Genomic DNA, 20,846 nt, shown 5'->3' with positions numbered 1-20,846 from the left:
AGAAGTACAACACATACATACACACAAACATAAATACACACACACATACATAAATGTCTAACTTAAAATTTATCTCACTGATTTGACCTTATTTCATTAATCACATCTTATGTTCTTAGTGTAGCATGAATGGAAATACGCTAGAAGGAAAATTGGTCTGGATCAGTGTTGCCTGGTAGAACTTTTTGCAAGGATAGAAAAATTCTGTTTTCTGTGTTATCCAGTATGGTAGCTCTAGTCATGTGTGGTTGTTGAAATGTAGCTACTGTGACTGAGGAAGTAAATTTTTAATTTTATTTAATTTAAATGTAAACTTAAAGTCATATGTGACTAGTGGCTACCATTGGACAGTGCAGTTTCCTATAAGATCTCAGAGGGAGAAATCGTGTCTGAGGAGAGTGGCTGTGAAAGGTTTCATACAAGAGTGTCTAGGTCAGCTGTCTGGACAAGCAGTCAAGTGTGAGGACAGCGCTCTAGGTGGGTGGACCTGCAGGAGCCGAGCTGTGGTAAAGGAAAATGCTGGAACTGTGGTAGATAAGTTTAACATTCACTGAGTTATCAAATTAACATATCACAGATATTTCAAGGTATACAGCATAGATGTAGACCAGTTGTCAAGAAGTGTAGACATTCAGAACTCAACAAATATAATGCAATTACATTTAGCAAACTGTAAGAATGACTCAGTTTTTCTATAACTTAACATAATTTTAGAGAGATGGCAAACACTGAAACCCACAGTGTTCTGTGCCAGCATTTCTCGGTGTTTGTCAAAATATTGTGAACCACTCTTACGTGCTTTGCGAGAAATATTTACTCGTCATAAATGGATTAGCAGAGGCAAAGTATTCTAATCTATTAATTAAAATAATTAACTCTGGGAAATCTACTGAGTACTGTGTTTTTGAGCTTACATGCTTTATGAACTTGAAAGCAATAAAATGATGCTTATCTAAATATTTTATAATTTGAGGTTTTTTTATATGTCAATTTAATTTTTCCCATAGTTATGCCAGTTTAATATTTTATTTATTCATGAAAATCATGTAAGTACATACTCCTAATATTAAAGTTTGTAAATATGTGATTTCAAATTACAGCAGGAAAATGAATAGTGCTTATTTGAAAACATGTTTACATAGCTATATTTAAATATAATTAAATAATTTCTCTACTAGAAAAGGCAATGCTATTATTTTGTGCAATTAATGCTTTCAATACAATTTTTTATCTTACATTTTTCATAGTATATTCTTTGTGGTATAATCTCATAGTTTCAGTGCACAACAGAAATAAATGAACTGGATGAAATAAATTGGCAGAGCATATTTAATTAATACCAAGATTAGGGCATTCTTGAATGGAAGCAGATGGTCATGACTTGTTGTTATAACCAAAATGCCATGTCCTCATCTTTTAACTATCAGATGAAATTAAAATGCTCAAGCAATCTTCAAAAAAATGGAGGCTTCTGCCCTCTCCAGTTTTTCATTGAAAATGTCACTGTGGAATGTAGACTATTGTTAATTTCTAGTATTCCCTATATTGCTCTTGGTTTAGGAAGTTTTAGCTGTACAGGCAACTAAATTGTTCATTTTTAATTTGACAGACATTTATCAAACACTTAAATGTGTTAAAGAGTGAGCAGTCTAATGGAAACAAATCAAATGTTCCTTCTTTCATTCAACAACTATTATATGATTGCCTGTTAGGTATCAGACATAGTCCTAAGGTATTAAGAGTACAGTGCTGGAGGAAGGTATAGCTTACGTGCTTAGCATTCACGAGGTCCTGGGTTCAATCCCCAGTACCTCCTCTAGAAATAAATAAACCTAATCACCCCCCTGCCAAAAAATAAAATAAAATAAAATAATACAATGATAAATAAATAAATAAAAATTGTTTTAAAAAGGATGCAGTATTAAATAGGGGGAAAATGCCTTCATGAAGCTTATATTCTGCTGATAAATACAGTTATTAAATAGATAATTTAAAAATAACATGGAAGTTTAGAGATAGAAATATATATATAGTATTAATAAGTGTATCAAAACCAAACAGCTGTGGAATGATAACTGATACCAGCAAGTCCATCAGGGCATCAAGAGATCTTACAGTGAGTCAAGTGGAATTGAGTCTGGAACACAAAAGAGAGGAAGCAGCCCAAATGGGCAGGTGTCTGGTAGCCAGGAACCCCAGTGAGGAGGCAGAGATACGGTGCTCAGCATACTTCATTGCTTTATCGGTAAAGATCAGCTAAGGCATTGAGAAACCTGGGAACTTTTCATATCCTAGAATGATCAACATTCTACCCCAACATGGTTGATCTCTTTTGCTAATTTTGTAGGTTAAGAATCCTCTAGTTTCTAGAATTTCTAGGAAAAATTCCACATCTCTTAGTTAATAATATTGTAATACTGTCATTTTTTTTTCAGTGAAATTGATGTCTTCCTTTTGGGGGATGATCTTGACAAGCTGAAGGCCTTTTGTTTTGTGTATCAGAATTATTGGTTAATACTGTCCGTAGTCACTTAACCAACGTATGAAAGTGATTAAATAATTCAGCCCAAACTGAAGTGATGAATAATTTAGTTAGAGCAGTTTTGAAGAAGTATTTAGAACGTGGTCAAGTCCTTTTCTCATTTTCAGATTTAGTATTGCTAGCACATAGTTATAATTCTGAAATAACCTTAGCTCTAGGGGATTATGGTTTACTCACTGCCTAAGAAAAATTCAGATTTCCACATAGTTAGGCACCATATTTATAAACAAACAGGTTATTTTTCATTATACTTGTATTAAACTTAAAACACTGTGAAAATTTTAACAGACATTTATTTTAATAGGTGATGAAAACCAATTATTTTTTATTCTTAGATATGGTACGTCTATATTCTCTCTGATGCAATAATTCTAAAAAATAATGATTGCTCTTTTTCGTTTATGTGTGACTCAAGAAGTTGATTTACTGGCCCAGGTTTCTATGTGTATGTAGCAGATGACCAGGGGATACCAGAGGTGCATTACCCATCTTCGTGTTTTTGATTAACCATTTATGTAATGCAAATTTGTAGGATTTTAATCCCCCAACACCTAAGGACCATGTCCTCCCCTCCTCCGAAACTACAGGGAGACCAATGGATTCCCTCTGGCCAATTTCAGGAGCTTCTTTTTGGCTTCTTTGTCCTCTTTACATCTTAGACAGTGGCCACAGCTCCTGCTTCTACATTCTTGTTGCCTCTTCTTCATCCCTTTGCTGGCATCTCTTTCTTATCCAGTCTTTAATACTGGCATACGTGAGGTACTCTCCTGAGCTCCATTAAACTAATTGGTTTCAGCCCAGTAGCTTCAGATATCTAGCCATGACTTTTCTTACAATCTTCAGGCTCATATTTCTATTCACTTAGTGAATTCCAGCCCCTTGCTGGCTTGCCAGGACCTTAAAACACATCTTCCAAAACGTGCAGTCCCATTTTCCACACGCTCTTGAGACGGTATTCTGTAGTTGATGCATGTGTCTCTACTGCTGAATTACTCGTTAGTTGTGCTCAGTATCCCCTAATTTTTCCTCAGTTGCCTTTGATCGACGTCTGACTTTATACTGGAAGATTCTGTTATTTGACCCATATGTCCAAGGGACACCAGAATGAAGGCAGACCCTGGGGTATAGTTAGAAATTTCTGTTTGGAGCTTTCAGTTATAAATCAAAGTGAGACATGATTTTCAGTGGGTGGCAACATTGGTGTCAGGTGCATCGCTAGTGATTTGAGTCAAGTAAGCAAGTCTGTCTACAAGTTTTAATGGATTTGAGGTCCAGCAGTTCTTCCATTATAGATTAAAGTAACTGACAGAGACAAATTGGTAACCAAACTTTCTACTCATCTCCCCTTTGAATTATTAAGCTAAACACACCTCTAATCCATACAGCTGATGCTACAAGACTCTCTTAAATCAAGGCCTAATCTTAAATCAATCTAGGTATCCTAGACTGGCCTCCATCATTTCAATGTCGTTAGTAACATTTGTATCCGTGAGGCTAGATTTCATTTCTCCTTTATGGCAAACATCTTTTGAGGGCTAATGTTGGCAGTGATTTAACATTTCTTGGAACTGGTAAACATTTGGAAGGAGGAAAGTTAGAAGATGGAAGTTGTATCAGCAAGCAAGTGGTAGTCCCTTGCCAAGCAGCAATACAAGAGCAAAAAGAACCTCTCCTTCTTAGTTTTGTGCTGTTACGTCTGGTGGTTGTCCGTGCCAAATTTGCAAATCACAGTTGCAGTCCTTAAAAACATAAAATCATTAAATCTAGGTGTTGCTACCCAACGGGAAATTATCTCTCAGTGCCCTTTTCCACTCTCCCATGTTTTTGATAATAGTAACCCCTAGAGTTTTCCCAAATTTCAAAAGCTTCTGGCATAGACAGAAAGTACTCAGTGAGCTTGTAATGAATGAGTAGACACCAAGCTCGAATTTGCCTTTGCGCTGAAGTTTGAACAAATGTGCAGAGGAAGACTTCCTTTCCTTTTCTCCTTGTAAGTAAACCGCTCATGTCCTCCTAGCACCCCGCCTTCTTTGGAGTCTAGGCAAGAATGTCAGGAGTTGCTGTGGCCTTTGTGCTTGCTCTTACTATAGTCTGTGCTCAAAATTCATTAGCATTTCATTTAATGCTTAAAGCAACCCATTGAAATGACCACCACTACCCTCCTGACTCCACACACTTAAGGAACACATCTAGCTCACTACCTTGGCCTGACTGACTTCTGATGCTCTGACTAAGACTCTGTGCATTGTGATCAGAAACGTGTCTGATTCTTGTTCCTGAGCACCTTCTCTTCATCTGGGGCTAATCGAGTGTGCAGAATTCCCTACGTGTTGGTTTGCTCGTAGAGAGCTACTCTGACTCTTCTACCATTTTATTATAACTTGATTTAGCATCTCCCTTTGGCTCTGATATCATCTCCTTGTTATAGAAACAGATTAAAGATGTGATTACCCTTGAATAAGAACTTTCAGGAGAGGATCTCGAAAAAGCATCCTGGATGGAAAATGAATCACAAGTTGATGGCAAAGAGAAGAAGGAAGATAGACTTAGAAGAAAGGCAAACTGTGGGTGGGAAGATGAATGAAAGAAGAGAGCCAGTTACAAGGGATACAGTCCCAAGGGGTTAGAATATAGAAATAAGCAGATTTAGAAAAGCCAGGTGGATGTAAAAATCACATTATTAGAAGGACATTTAGTTTGGTGGAATTAGAATCTAAATAAAACAGAAAAAAGGAATCATATCATTTTAAGACATTTGGCCACATCAAAGGATGCTGCCATTCAGAGTTTATATTACATAACTCACAAACATCTTTTGAATTATCTGTCACTCAAACTCAACTACTGGAAATAAGAAATTCTCTTTGAAGAATCTATTTTAAAAGAGGGATTTGAAAAAAGAAAAAGCAAACAGAATGGTAGTTGTAGTAATCCGCTTTACCAAGCTAAATAAGTTAAAATTCGGTATTTTATATATTCCTAATCCTGATGCCGCCGAAACAGCAGGTTTAAGAAATCACCAGGAGAAACCTGTGCACCTGGAAAAAAGTGTGTTATTTTGATTCCTGTTCCTAAAATGAATATGTGCAAGAGAGCAACGATCTCCCTTTTATACCATAAGAGACTGCAGAGACTAAAAATAGTTGAGTAGGATTTGCTATATCAAAAACCAAATTTGGTCCTGGAAAAAAGTGGAGAAATTAGTGCTTATTAATCAGCTATGGTTCAGTGGATATTTATTAAATAAATCTTGACTGTGCTAAAAACTCAGCAGAGACTACTTCAGCCTGGCAGTTTTGTGATCTGAATACTTTATTAAAATAATTCTTCAAAAATGTACCCAGTTTTTTTTCCCCCTAAAACAATCTCTAGCTTCTCATCCAAATATTCAAACATAATTTTTGAAAAATGTCACATTCTGCAGAATAAGCTTAGACACTGCCAACCCTGAACCCCTCCATTCAAACCACAGCCTGACAGGGTTTGAAAGCACAGAAATAGACTAAAAGACAATTTTCTTCAAGGTCTTGGGAAGTGGCCAGATGAATGTTTACAGTCCTTGCAGTTGCTGACGTGCTATTTTGCTGGTGTACATTCTTAGCTGCCTCATTCTGTGCCTTTGTTCCAAGAGTCTTCTTTCTTCTAGCCCAGCCAAGAGAGCCATTACCATTTAGATATTTCCTTTCCTAGCGCTGATTCTAAATGTGATCATTTTTGCAAACACAAAACCAACTATTGTGGGGTATTACATTAATTTAACTTATTGCTCTAACTGCCACCGTTCACTTCTCCAGTGCTCTGAATAGCTAAATTCATTTGATAAATACGTTGGTGAGGGAGTGAGAAATTAAATTTCTATGAAGCTCACTTCAGTATGAATCCCAGAAATTTTCCAGCCACGATCTGATGCAACAATTTCATTGGTTATTCTGGTACCAAGAAAAACTGGAGGGGATACTGGCAAGACCTCCCATAGTGACGGTGGTGTCACTCATAACAAACAACACCCCTTCCAGTTAATACAGTCATCCTCAGAACTGTCACCTACTTCCAGGTAGTTAAAAAAGAAACAGGAATCTGTATGTAAATATATTTCAGGGTTTTAGCTGATAGAAAAACTGAACAATATAGAATGCTATCCTTTTTAGGATTATACTCCAAAACCATTCTATGAACATGTAATTCCCAGGGTAAGGGAGTATTTAGATACGAAGAGTTTTAGTGGCCACCCTGTTAATTCACATTTTCTTTCATACGTGAGTTTCTGTCAGTAGACCAGTGGCTTACCAAGATAAAAACACAGATCCGTAGAAGAATGTAACTAACGGAAGTTTCTATTAGCACAAGCCGTGTAGCTTTCGGGATGGAGAGACCTTAGAAGATTAGAGCCATGATGGTAGCGTCGGGGGTGCTGTATGGTTGACTCAGATAACTTTGCTAGAAGTGATGTGCAATGAATCAGGCCCTTAGAGTTATCACTGCTTGTTCCAGTGAGGTTGAGGAACTTCAGAGAGATTGGTGATGAAAGCAAAAATACAATTAATGTTTACATTATAATATATTTGTATTTTAAATGTAAAAATGTCACTCTGACAGTGTCCTCATCAGTTGCCAAAAGGCAGCCTAGTGGGCTCTCACAAGCAGAGCAAGAAGTAGCATCAATGGAACAAAATTTTATCGAGGATGGTGCAGTAGCCACATTGTTGGCCGTTTATGGAACAGATCTGTGCAGCCAGAGGAAAGTGGCCACAGCTGAATGTATATTTAATCTAGACTTTTCATGGACCACGAGATTTTTCTTTTTTTAACGTCTATCCCAAAATTGCAAGTAGAGACCGCTTCAGCGGTGTTTCCTTCTCGGCAAGGAAGACACGAAATTCTCACCCATCACGTGCCCGTGCTAACGTACTGACAAACAGAACTAAAGGGATATGAGGGCGAATATAATGGAGGTTTCATTTTTGGTTCATTTTTGTCCACAGAAATGTGGTAGTTTGTATCTCCTGTATGAAAATACAGCACTGAACTAAGATTATCAGAGCAGGTGCATACTGAGGCATTTTTAATTGCGTGGATGAATTTGTACTTATTCATAAAACTTGCCCTCCTGTCCCCCAGCACACCCACAGACACACACACACACACACACACACACACACTGTTCTTTTGGGATCCAGGGCGTACCCTTCCATGCTTGTTGGCTGAGTAATGAAGTTGCAGGCACTGGCCGTGGAAAGATCCACATAAGCTAGTTGGCTAATAAGTGGGTTGACCCTGTGACGTTGGCATCATTAACGTCTGATCCTAACCACCTACACTCACAACCCAGAGTCCCACTCTGAGGTCCAAGAGTGTCACCATTACTTCCCAATGAAACGACTTCCTGACCCATTCTTAAAGACAGTGTCGTGATGCTGATTTCTGGTTTGACGTGGAAGAGGAGCACATCTAGCCATAGCTGTGTTACAGTAATAATTTTCTACAGAATTTACTGTTACATTAAGGCATTGAAATAACTCCAAGTGAATTGGAAACAGAAAGCATCCGCTCCTCATATTTTTCAATTAATTTTCAGGTCCTGTGGATGTCAATATTCTAGCTAAATGCAATCCCTGCTTATCAAATCCCTGTAAAAACGATGGCACCTGTAACAATGATCCCGTTGACTTTTATCGCTGCACCTGCCCGTATGGTTTCAAGGTAAGTAGAAGCTGTTGTGGGAACTAAGAGCTGAAAACGTAGCTTTCCTTGGTGGGGCCTCATCTTACTGTGGTGCTTTCTCTATGAGCCGAGAACGACTTTATTTACACTTAACTTTACTTGACCATTTCTTCTCCAGGGCCAGGACTGTGATGTCCCAATTCATGCATGCATCAGTAACCCATGTAAACATGGAGGAACTTGCCACTTGAAAGAAGGAGAAAAAGATGGATTCTGGTAGGTCGCTGGTCTGTGATCTGTGTCTAAAGTACTGGAGCAAGAATAACTAAGCAAACATGCATTTTTCCTTTTTAAATCCAAGAGCTTTATTTTTAAAAGGATGCCAGAAGTCTGTTCAGAAGAAAATTATGTATTAGTGTGTCTCAGAGCTATTTCAATTTAAAAACAAATAGAGACATTGAAATATTCTCAACTCAGGATGCTACAAAGCCAAGAAATTTAAAACCTCTCACATGCATACATTATGATTAATCAAGTCAGATTAGGTCAAGATAAAGAGGTGGCTCTGTCATGCTAATTAATAGCCAAATAGCCTATTGCAGATAGTCCCCTATCTGTTACTTTATGTATTGCTTTCACGGACAGTGGGTAATGATAAAATGTAGGTCCCACTGAAACAGAACATTAACAATTATTTTCAAGCCACACTATGAGCAGACAACCATGCTGTGAACATTTTTATTCTGGAGTTATTCAATCATACACTACAATTACTTCAGATGTACTGAGTAAATCATGAAGGAAAGTTCTTATAATGACACACATAATTTCACATAAGAGTGCTAATCTACTGCTAAAGATTGTTACAAGTATCACATTTTATAATAAATATACTTCATTAGTGCATTCTGTTATGAAATTGTGTCTTTTCATCAAGACTTTACTCAAAGATTATTCTACCTATCAAGATGAAATGTACAATGGTTTATGCCAGTGAAAAGAATTGTATTTGTTGAGATATAAAGAGAATATTCACACGTTTATAATTGCAAGAAAAACAAAGTTTTGTTCTCAGATTTCTTTTTTGCTTTGAGACATCAAGAACATTACACATAAGGTAATAGGGGTTGTAATTAAAAAAAAAAAAAACACAGAACCATTCCTTCTCATTTATGAGCAAAGAAGCATGAGTTATTTTATTAGAGCATATCTCGAGATTAGGATATCTGGGGCTGTAGACTAAACTTTGCTCGTGTTTTAGATCTGCAAATATATTGGATTTATTGACTTACAGGACCATGGGGCCATATGCCGTCTTGCCACCAGCAAAAATTTTCTTTCTCAAATTGTTTCTGGTTGGGGAATATTACCTTAAATTGATGCTTACAGCATGTCATTTAGAAGCATTTTAAGAATCAATTTCTTGTCATTAAAATCTCTGTAATTGATGAGTGTACTTAGTTTTTTTTTTAATATTTAGACCATATGGTATGAAAATTCAGGAAGTCTGGTTTTTTTTTTTTTTTTTTGTCTTTTCTTCCCCTGGCATTCAGGTGTATTTGTGCTGATGGATTTGAAGGAGAAAATTGTGAAATCAATGTTGATGACTGTGAAGATAATGACTGTGAAAATAACTCTACATGCGTCGATGGAATTAATAACTACACGTGCCTTTGCCCACCTGAGTACACAGGTAGGAAGACTAGGAAGTGCTCTGCCATCAATCTGTGTATCTCCTTGAAAGCACCATCAGCACCCGGCTGCATGTGTTTAGTAAACCATTGTATTATTCAGTAACTGACAGGTGTTTTGGAAATTAGGTGTAATGTACCAATAGACAGAGTTAAAGATGATTTCAGCCAACCAAATAAAAGTCCTGGTGAGCTCAGTCAGAACACAGGCATCTATCATAAAGTCATGCTACCCAGCTCAAAGGAAGTTATCATGCTGAAGCTTTTACTCCCACAACTAAATGTCATTTTCATGCAAAGTGTTTTTCCAGTGCAGACCAACCCACCAATACGTATGGGAAAAGGGGGCATATCCTAACATAGTCAAAACATAATTAAGCACTTGAGATTCTTCCTGTCCATCCTTGTTTCTTCATTAATGAGTATTTGCCTCTAGTAACTCACGTCCTTCAAAATAAATCTCAATCAGGAAGATACTGATCACTCTGGATAATCTTATGAGATCATCTCCCCCTTTTGTTGTATCTTGATACGAAATGTCAAGATAAAAAGGTGATACATCTCATAAGATGATTCAAACTGCTAAACTTCTTCCCTGGATAAACCAATTTCCTATAAAGTCAACATCAAGTTTATGACTTCCCTATTACGTCAGAATATCTATTTTGATTGATTTTTTGTGCCTATGAATAAGAAACTTCATAGCTGCAATCTTGTTTGCCTCATAGACCATCTAGTTTTTGAATTGATAGAGAAAAGGAGATTGATACACGTTATGTTTGTAAGAAAAAATGAAGAAATAGGTTCTGTCACTTTCTGCAAAGTTACCATTTTCATTTGGCTGGGTATTTTTCATTAATCATTTTTATTTCCACGTATATGGTTAAGAATATTAGAGGGTGATGTAGCTACTTGGATGACTGAGGTTAACATCTCTAAACATGAAGAGTGAAAGCACACCTGTACGATCAACTTTCCTGGGGACTTGTTTAAAAAGCATTGAAATTTAAGCTTTTATGGAATACTCACACTTTGCATTTTAAGAGGTATTTTTCTTGATGCAAAAATGCTCAATAGAATAATGAATTCCTATTTTGATACCCCGGGTCTGTTTGAGAGATTCTGCAGCTGCCTTTTTCAGTGGTGTGATTTTTCCTTTCACACCACTGAGCCATTTGATGCCATGTGAAGTAATACACTAAATTTCCAGTAGAAGTTTGAACGTGTTATATCATCAGTTGCTCTATTATAAAATATATATATACACAGTCCTTGGACACCTTAGGGGCCAAAATTTGAATTCTCTGCTATGCACCCATCTGACATGGCTAGGAAGAGTTTAGGTGCTACATAGCTTTGACCTTCATACCAGTATTACTTGTGTCACACCTCAGAGACTTGCCATTAGCCTGAGCACAGATTCAGGAGCCCTTGGAGCTACCCTGAGAATCTGAGTTTTATTGGATGGGCTAATGTAGCCTTGTACCAGCAGCCCGATGCTTGCACTAAAATCAGTACCACATATCTCCTTATGCCATCATTGTTCTAATCATTATAGAAAGAACCTAATTCACTTAATGTCAGAGGCCTCTTTAAACTAACCTACTCTGACCAGGACAAATTGAAGCCGAGCATTTCAAGCGCAGTTTGGTTAGCCAGTGTGCTCCTGAGCACGGACACTGGGAACAACCCCTCACTGATGACAACTGAGGCTTGAGAGCGCTGCTGTGTTCCAGTGCTCACACGCCTTTTTCATGATAATTTGTGACTTGAGCTGGTTTGGAGGGATCTGCTGTTTTAGATTTGCTGTACCTCATTCCTTTTCCATTTCTTCTAGTCTTTGTCTTACCTTCTCCCCCTTCGTTTTCCAAGCTCCCTTCCTACACCTCATCTTCTTGAACATGTCTTCTCCATCCCGGAGTGATTCAGTTCAGTGCAGCCTCCTCAGAGAAGTATTCTGAAGCTCATCTCCCTGGGTCAGACCTCTTACTTTGAAACATGTCCAAACAACTCCAGAGCTTAGCACAGCTACCCTTCAGCCAAAATGTGACATCTATAAAAGCTGTCATGTGGGAACCTGCCATGACCGTTCGTCAAGAACCACTTGGTTCTCAACAGGAACTGAGTGAGACTCTTCTAGCCTTTTCAGTTACGTCTCCTGCAAATACCAGTTTGCCTTAATTCGGGCTAAGGACAAACAAAAATACTGCACTCAGTAGACAGTTCAGAGCATACAAAACATGAAGATATTACCCCTGCAGCTTTGGATTGGGTTTTCTGGGCAGTGAGGAGTTTGACAGTTTGGCATTAGAGCAGCTCTCTAACCCAGGCACGTTTGCAACACATCAATTAGCTGTAGCATTTTTGTCCATGTGTTAAATGAGCTCATTTACAGAATATCAAACCACCATCTGCAGATTTTGAAATCAGTGGCACATAAGTGGCCTTTAATTATAGGAAGGTGTAAATTGGACTCTAGAGTTTTAGATCTTGCTTTATCCAAGTCTGCAGTTAGGGAGACATTTTCTTATATTGTGGCTGTATTGTTTTAGATTTAAGTTTGGTATCTGATTAATGAGCATGAGATCTTGGGGCAGAAACCCTGCTGTGCTCAGGGAATACAGTAGTGTTGTCATTGTTTAAAAATCATTCAAGTCACAAGTTGCTTTTCTGTTTGGAGATATTTTTACCTCCAAGGCATTCAGTGAAAAAATGAACTCTTTAGTAGGAGCAAATAAGACTGTTAATAGGGAAAGCTCGTAAGTCATTAAGGTGGAAGTTTTTACATTTGGCACCCATGTCAGAAATCAGAATGGATATGATGTGTTAATTCAGAGATCGAAAAGCAGTCTGACAGAGAAGTCATGATGTTGATGGGCAGGCTATAAAACACGGCTACACATTTTCAAAATAAAACGAACCACTGTTGGGAAGTTTATGAAATTTATTTAAGCCCATGTAACTAAAACATCACAGTAAATAGTTATTGATTTATTAGAGGACAAAACTCTGTCCTTTCTGGCTGCAGGGATTGACAACATAAATTTTAAGGGTTAGTATTGTTTTTCTGTTATGTAATCCTTCCTTCAGCCTCCCCACCTGAGCATCAAAACTGTTCTTTTCCACCGAATTCAGTCCATCATCTGTCCTTCAGTTGAATAACATGTGACTGTGGATTGCTAGCATTCTTCAGAAAAGAGTCATTTTTGAAAAGTTAAATTCATTGTGATTCTAAATTAAAATTACTATCACTAAACTAAAGATTAAATAAAATACAGAATTGCTAAACAAATACTTTAAAAATCTACTCCAGAGTTTTAACTTTAGCTTGAAAGATTATGTTTTAAGTTGTGGTTTTTTTTTTTTAATAATTATTATATCTTTTCTAAACACAAGGCATTTCTTGAAAGTAAATTTTCAAGGAATTACTCATTAGACTAGCTCAAAATTTATAAAAGTGAAAATTGTAAACATGGCACCCCTGCAATTTTGAAAAACTTGACACCTTTTCTTAAGCTCTGGTATGAATTTAGGTGCTGAATTTTAAAATGCCGTTTGGTTTTGCATGTTTCCTAAGAGTCAGAACCCTGGATCGGCTCTGTAAAGCCGATTCTGAATTAACCCTCTTCTCACAGGACCACAAAACCCTGTATTTCTGAATTAACCCTCTTCTCACAGGACCACATACAAAGATGATACAAAATTGATCACATTTCAACCATGGACACTACGTAATGGGATGGCATAAGTCCAGTCAATGAAAGTTCACATACGAGTCGGGCATGTAAAGACTTAGAATGTATTTTGTGGAAAGAATTCAGAACATTTTAATTTTTCCATTGTGTCCCATGATCTCTCTGTTTTCCGAATCTCCGATGCCCACACACAAACCATTCTGTGCACATCTCACAAAGCAGAGCTCCCGGTTGCTCAGTCACCCGGGCTAGCCGCAGAGCTCTGGCTCACTGTGACGGCCTTTACCCTTTGCCTCGTGTCCTCCTTGTCTGTGCGTTGGCCCGGCTGTAGGTAAGCAGTCTAAGTTTGCTGCAGTTCGCTCCCTCACCCTTGGCTTCTCCGTGGTTAATGCTGTGCTTGGCTCCCTGTGCTCTGCTGTTGTACTGCAATGTAAAACGTCTTTTGTCTCTTCTGTCTTTGTCGCTGCCAGCTGCTAATCTGAATGAGGTGGAAAAAGGTTAGTTGCCTTTTAAGTCTATTATGATTTTATTTCAGTTTCCCTCTTTCTCTTAAAGCTACGTAGATTTCATGGTGTGGACATGGTCAAAGGAATGTTGACAAAAATGAAGCCTGAGATCAGTATGTCAAATCAGTCATTCACGTCTTTGATGTGTGATGATTATGCCAAATACTGTTTAAAAAAAAGTCTGAAATGCGCTTTACCAATGCCTGGAAGGCTGGGAAATAAACTCTCTGGGAAGAAAGTGGCCAAAAAGAAAGATTGTTGCTTTCTACTTTTTACTTACCTGTATGCTTTTCCTTTTTTAAAGATACCACAAATATGTATAATTTTTATAGTGAAAAATGTTAAGTCATTTAGTACAGGAGAGAGGCAGTCACTAGAAAAAAATTTTAAATAGAATTTTCCCCTAACTTTAAAGTAGGACCTTTGGTAATTTGAAACATGCAAAATGTTAAAGGATGTATATATTTATTAAAACATTTTATCAGGTAAAAAATTACCAAGCCCAAGTGGTTGATGTATAAAATAGCATTGTCAAACTCACAGAATGTCGTGAGTACTGAGCAGTATTTTTAAAGCATTAAAAGAGCCGTGTCTGATCACTGACATCATCTGGTGGGCTTGGCTTTCCTAATACATCTGGGCCCAGGAAAGGAAGTCCTGGAGCGCTTAGGATGATGGGCTTGTCTGGGGAGTCATCATGGAGTCTTTGTAAAATTTTTACCTTGGAGAGTCAGAATTATACCTAGTAACATTATATTTTTATTCATTAAGCTTAACGAAAAGTCTTCAAATTCTCAGTGTAGGCACAGCATCCTAAAAGGAACATAATATATGCTTGTCTTGACACTTTCAGTTGTATGTGAAGCGTTAGCAGTAAGATTGTAGTGCTAACATGGGCTACATTATATAGCAACTCTGTCTCCTCTTGCTAATAAGGACTTCATTTTTTTTCTCTTGCACTGTTCAGGTGACTTTCTGGGTTTGGTCACGTACTCTTACTATATGCAGAGTTAAGTTAAAAAACATGAAAAAAATTGTTTCCTATTTTAGAATGTAAAAAATATAGCCTGTATATATACTCTGTGGATTAATGCATCCAATACCATGCTTGGTCAAATGTTATCTTTTCTTTTTACAAGTACTAAAGCAATTGGGGCAAAGATGTCTAAGGTCTGATTCTATCTCAGAAAACACAACGACAATTATTCTGCCACAGCAATATGTCCTTAAGTAGTTACAGATACCCTCAGGAGCAAGCTTGGAAGTATGATCGTGTGTTACATCACCACACGGTTTCCTGTGTTGACTAAATCTCATGCTTATGTGTATAAAAGATGTCTCTTATTTCCAAGAATCTGCTGCTGACTGAATTTGCTTTTAAAAGCAATCAAACCATTTTCTATTGGTTTGAATCTAAAACTTAACTAGAAATGAAATTTTGAAGGGTAATTTTCTTAAATAAAAAGAAGCTCTGTAATTAGGTGACATATTATTAATTTAAAAGAACTCTTTAGATATGGGCAATAAGGATTTGAGCAATAACGTGTCTGAAACAACAAGAAAGCACTGCTCAAGGATACGTACCTTGTAAGTAGGGGTCCAGATGCAAACCAATGCCTGACTGGGAGCAAGACATGCACTCTAATCTGGGGGCCTTCCCCTGGAACCAGTCCCTTCTTATTTGCTGCCATCTTCCAGGCTTGGCATCTTTTCACAGAGACTGACCAATCCTTTGTCCCGAACGAGCCTGCCTTCTGCTGCCTCTTCAGCTTGCTATACACAATTCTCCCTTATGTACACTTGAAAAGAGTAAAGCCGTAGCCACAGAATTCTGGTGCAGACCGACATCTACTTTACTGACACATGAAAAACAGAAAGCGCCTATTCAGTGCCTATACAATTAATTAATGAATTCCCCTGATGTTTATCTCACGTAGGGCAGGAGGGATACTGATGAATTTATGTAGCTAATGGGAAAAGCTCAAATTTCTCATCCTAGCACTAAAATCTATCAACTCTGGAGCCTCTCACAGTCCTTAATGACATCTATCCCATCTCACTTAGATATTGAGAGTAACATGGAAGAATGTGCAAGAAAACTCTTTAAAATGGCTCTACTCCAGAAATAGCAGGGGCGGCCCTAGAGGACAGGTTTAGGTTTTGCATCATTCAGTCCCAACCATCATTACTGCAGTGACGTGGTTTAGATGATTTGATGTCATTCTCAATAGCAGAAGACTTCTTAGGGAATTTTGATAGAGAAAATTCTACCTAAAGTAAGTTATATGTGTGAAGGAATTTTCTCTCCCCATAGCTTTCAGTACTATTGTTTTTTAAATTATTATTTTGTCATTTTATTTGCTGTGCTCATGTCCAATGGAAAGGCTTTATTTAGCAATAAGTCTTTGGTTCTCTTTACCCCCTTACTCTACTTTGAAGCAGAAGGAAGTACTGAATGTTGAGGAGCTCTCAAATTTGGCTGTATTTTTGTGTATATTTGGGGTCTCATGATCTCTTAATAACAGTGACTCCTTCTGTTATTAATTCTGCCTCGAGATGCGTAAGGTCTTTACATCAAAGTCAGTGTATTTGCAATCGTATGTGCAGTCTGTTTTAACTAGAGGGAATATTTTGGCAGCCTAATGATACTGTGTGGTTGGCATTCATCTTCCAACCTTTCAGAGCCTTCTTAAACTTCTTTGAATCTCAGAAAACATTTTTAAAATCCTGTTTTCACTTTAGTTAATAACCAGAGCCCATTGAGCCCAAAACAGTAGTTTAGCTTAACCAAGCCTTACTCAATCTAATTTGGATTTATTTATTTTGAAAATGAAGTTAAATATTTCTGTAGTTTCAGTAGCTGTTGGAATTGACTACATTATTTAACTGTTCCAATGAGGAAGCACTGAAAAACACCTCCTTTTTTGTTTATTTATTTGAGGAGGTAAGTTTTTCCATTTAAAACATTCAAAAGATATTTGTAGAGAAAACACCTTATTCAGGACACTGCTAAACATTGAAAGTGATATGAAAATACATAAAACATTGCCCTCATCTAGCAGGCAGACTCTTTGGCTTTGATTCTTCATTGCAAGTTCAGATTAGGTCAGTTATCTCACCAGTACAAAGCCATCATTTCTCGTATTTCAAGAAAGTTAACAGCAAAATAGAGCTACTTTAATGATTTTTAAATAAAGAGAAACAATTTTTGGGGAATGCAAAGACTAATCAAACATTCTGGCAAACAAGCATTATGAAGCAACCCATTTCATCTCATTTAGAGCAAAAGAGAGCCCATGAAATGATCTTTTTTTTTAATGAAACATCTTAATGTCCACATGTATAGCATACTTCCTCAAACCTTTCTGTTTTGAACTATGATGAACTTGACCTCATGTGGTTGCACTTTGGTAACATCCGCTTATGTGTGTGTCCCATTTGGCACACCCTTTGCACCAGGAGGACATATATGTATCTTCAGAAATTCATGGTCCCTCAAGATCAGTTACCTGTATTTCTATGCTAACAACTGCATTTAATTAAGTTTGTAGAAGTAGGTATGATCTGGATAGTTTATTGACTCTATTATGAAGATCAGTTAACTATTGCTAATTGGTAGAAAAATTTCAGGATAATAAACACTAATAAAAAATACATCAGATCATTATTAAAAAGAATCTTCAGGAAAAATTACCTCTTTAAAAAAAAGTTAGAAGCAGAAACATACTATCTGTAAGTAATCCTTTACTTACTGATGGAACTAAATTCAATGATTGCTATCACATCTGATCAGGATACTAAATATTTAGATTGGAGACTGAGAATCTGCCTGTGGTAATGTGCGCTGGTGCCTGGGATTATAACCTTAAGCAGGGTATGGAACAAATAGGTCTGGCCTGGGTCAGCAAAAGAGGAGAAAAGAGAAATACTTTTCCTTCAGGTCCAATTCAATTAACCTGTTCCGGGATGACTCCCATAATCCCGTCAGCTGTGTCCAGGCTCTAATACAGTTCATCCATCTCCCTGCTGCATTGCAAGGTCTGTGAGAGGAGAGAGAATGGCACTTTTTATATGAGTAGAGAACAAATGGGAAATGTACACTTTTTTTTTTATGAATTGTATGGAATTTTTTAAATTAGATAATGAGAAACATTCAGGTCCATTTATCTGAATCTTTCTCAAACATGCCATTTATATTCACCCGTCCTCTTGATTCCTGAGTTCATCCTCTCTACTTCCGATGGAGATAGTCATTATTTGGCAGCAAGATTGTCAGGATATCTGAGTCAGCAGGCTACTCATCTAGTCCAGCCTGCAAGGGCGGACCTGAGACTGGGAGCTCCGAGCACAGATCTGCTACCAGTATTCCTCATTCTCTCTGCTTCCCTGCATAATCCGTCAGGCTATCCTTCATTGATATTTATGAGTATTTTCCTTTGAAAAGCGATCAAATCAGTGCTATCTTTCACATTTTTCAACAACTGTTGTGTATCTGATCTGTGCCAGATCACTTGCTAGTGAATACAATGAGGAAATACAAAAACACAAATGAAGGTATCTATCCCTGCCCTTGAGTAGTGTAAGAAATTAAATCTCACTTATTTCCAGTAGGTTGCTTTTTTTGATACCTTCCTTTGCTATGCTGATTCAAATAATGAAAAATAGGTACCATTTTTCCAGGTTTTTCTTGAGCCCAACAAGAGCTCAAAATGCAAATATTTGAAGAACGATGCGTTTGACCCTCCAAAACTCTGTGTCCTGGGGATGCTGTCAGGAATTCAACCAGACTTCCTCCCTGGTTCCAAGTCTATTTGAAACTGTCATAACGGATTAAATTGAACACTAGAATTCTGGTTCAGTTATTCAGATTGCTGTCATAAGTTCCCTTTCCATTATTATCAATATTAATGATGCCTTCATACTGAAAAAAGAAAAAAAAAAAACTAGTTCAGTTCAATTTATGAATAGGAATAAGAACAGGCCGTGATGTCAGGCCCAGAATCCTCCCAGTCCTTTTTATGCATCTATGATCCCCAGGAGACAGTCAGATTATTTCTATTTCAGAGAAAAAATAAACTAATCTGGTTCCACTAGCAAAACTAGTGTCAGTGAAGTGTTTCAACAGTGCCCTGTATTTATATGTAAAATTGTGTTTGTAGACATGGCCAACCTGACTTTACAGGGCTAAGTTTTGGAAAAATATAAATGAGATACTTATTAATTCAAATCCACCCTTTCCCATTGCTCTATTAGTGTAAAACAAATTAATGTTTTAAACAGAGTAGTTTGAGTTAGAAAATTCCCAAAATCCTGATCCAGGGACAAAATGACCAGCCTCTTCTCTGCTGAGCAGGCTTTGAGAACTGAATGAGACTCAGCAGGACATACTGTTGCCCAAATTTCTTGGTAGATAGAAAGCAACTGATTGTCCATCCAATAACGCTTCAAAAATGTCTTCCCTCTGTATAGCACAGTTTACCTTACCAAAAGAAAAAGTCTCTTTAGGGATAATAATGAACTTTGCATCTGTGTAATGTAGTTTTCAATAATCAATGAAATAACAAATCATTCAGCCCGTTTACAGGCCACGATGCTGTCTCTATTCTAGTCACTAAGTGAAACTTAAGGGATACTGGAAAATTAAGCATTTATCTTACATCTCTAATTTTTCCAGATTGTAATTTCCCCAGAGTAAGGACTTTGTCATGCACATCCTTTAATCATTTGCTGGGTCTAGCTCAAAATATCTCCACCCTCCCCCCAATATTTTATTATGAAAATTGTTCAACTGAAGCAGCTTTGTATTTTGGTCAAATAAAATAGTCTCACTTGTAAATTAATCCTACTATATGTGATTAATTTCCTTCTACACTATTCTTACTCATTTCAGGAAACATTTCATATTAACTCTCAGATTATGTAAGATCTTCATTATTCATTGACTTGTCAAATGAATCACTAGAGTTATGCATTTTCAATAATGCAGTAAGTTAAACCAATATTTTTATAAGAAAAAGTGTGTTTAAGGAAGTGTGTGTGTGTAGAAAATGCAAATCATTTTTAGTGACAAGATTCAACTCAGGTGTCATCCACTCATCGTGAGCTTTGATGTCTTTGACGTAATTTAAGTTAATAAAACTCTTTGAGATTATTATTTTATAATTAGTGATCATATAGATGTTGGCAGTTATTAATTACAGCTATCATTCGAAGTTCAAGCCACTCTCCAGATTTACTGTAAAGTAGATGAAACAGACATTGGACTCACTTTTCTCCCCCTTTACAAGACACAGCAGTTTGGGATTCTTTTGTCTTTGTCACCTTTAATACCCCATGGGGAGGAGAATTTCATTACCGTTTGAGTAGCCTGTCTTGCAGACCTCACCTGTGAACACCAGCTCCTCTTGGAGAGGGGGCTAAGGGTTGATTGGTCCAAGTCAGTCAACCAAGCATCATAGTGCTTTGTAGAGAGGCAACCAGCCCTGGCAGCATATGTACAGCTAAACTACCCTGAAATGCTGTGTTCAGACCTTGACCCTTTTGAAGTGCAAGGGTCATGGTCAGGAGCTGCTTCCTGTCCTTGTGCATTACTTACTACAGACCCTGAGAGAAGCTCAAAGACCTAAAAGAACATTTCAGGCATGGGAGAGCCACATGGAATGAAATAAGAAAGGAAAGAGACCTAAAAGAAAAAGAAATAAGGAAAGAAAATGGGGGTTGGGGGAGGGATGGGGAAAAAGGAAGAGAAAAA

At 37.4% G+C, this 20,846-nt stretch overlaps 1 protein-coding gene across 3 annotated transcripts in view; it reads left to right on the top strand.

Annotated features, from left to right (window-relative positions):
• SLIT2 (slit guidance ligand 2) overlaps positions 1–20,846 on the top strand; it is a 347,629-nt gene that overhangs the window by 293,998 nt on the left and 32,785 nt on the right. For all 3 annotated transcript variants that reach the window (XM_031436793.2, XM_064487795.1, XM_031436800.2), the window contains 3 exons: positions 8,118–8,242; positions 8,382–8,479; positions 9,757–9,896. In XM_031436793.2, coding sequence (XP_031292653.1) covers positions 8,118–8,242; positions 8,382–8,479; positions 9,757–9,896 — 363 coding nt within the window. The remainder of the gene's footprint in view (positions 1–8,117; positions 8,243–8,381; positions 8,480–9,756; positions 9,897–20,846) is intronic.

The sequence above is a fragment of the Camelus dromedarius genome, chromosome 1, assembly GCF_036321535.1.
Source record: "Camelus dromedarius isolate mCamDro1 chromosome 1, mCamDro1.pat, whole genome shotgun sequence".
In the NCBI taxonomy this organism is placed as follows: domain Eukaryota; kingdom Metazoa; phylum Chordata; class Mammalia; order Artiodactyla; family Camelidae; genus Camelus; species Camelus dromedarius.
This window is presented reverse-complemented; position numbering and strand designations above follow the sequence as displayed.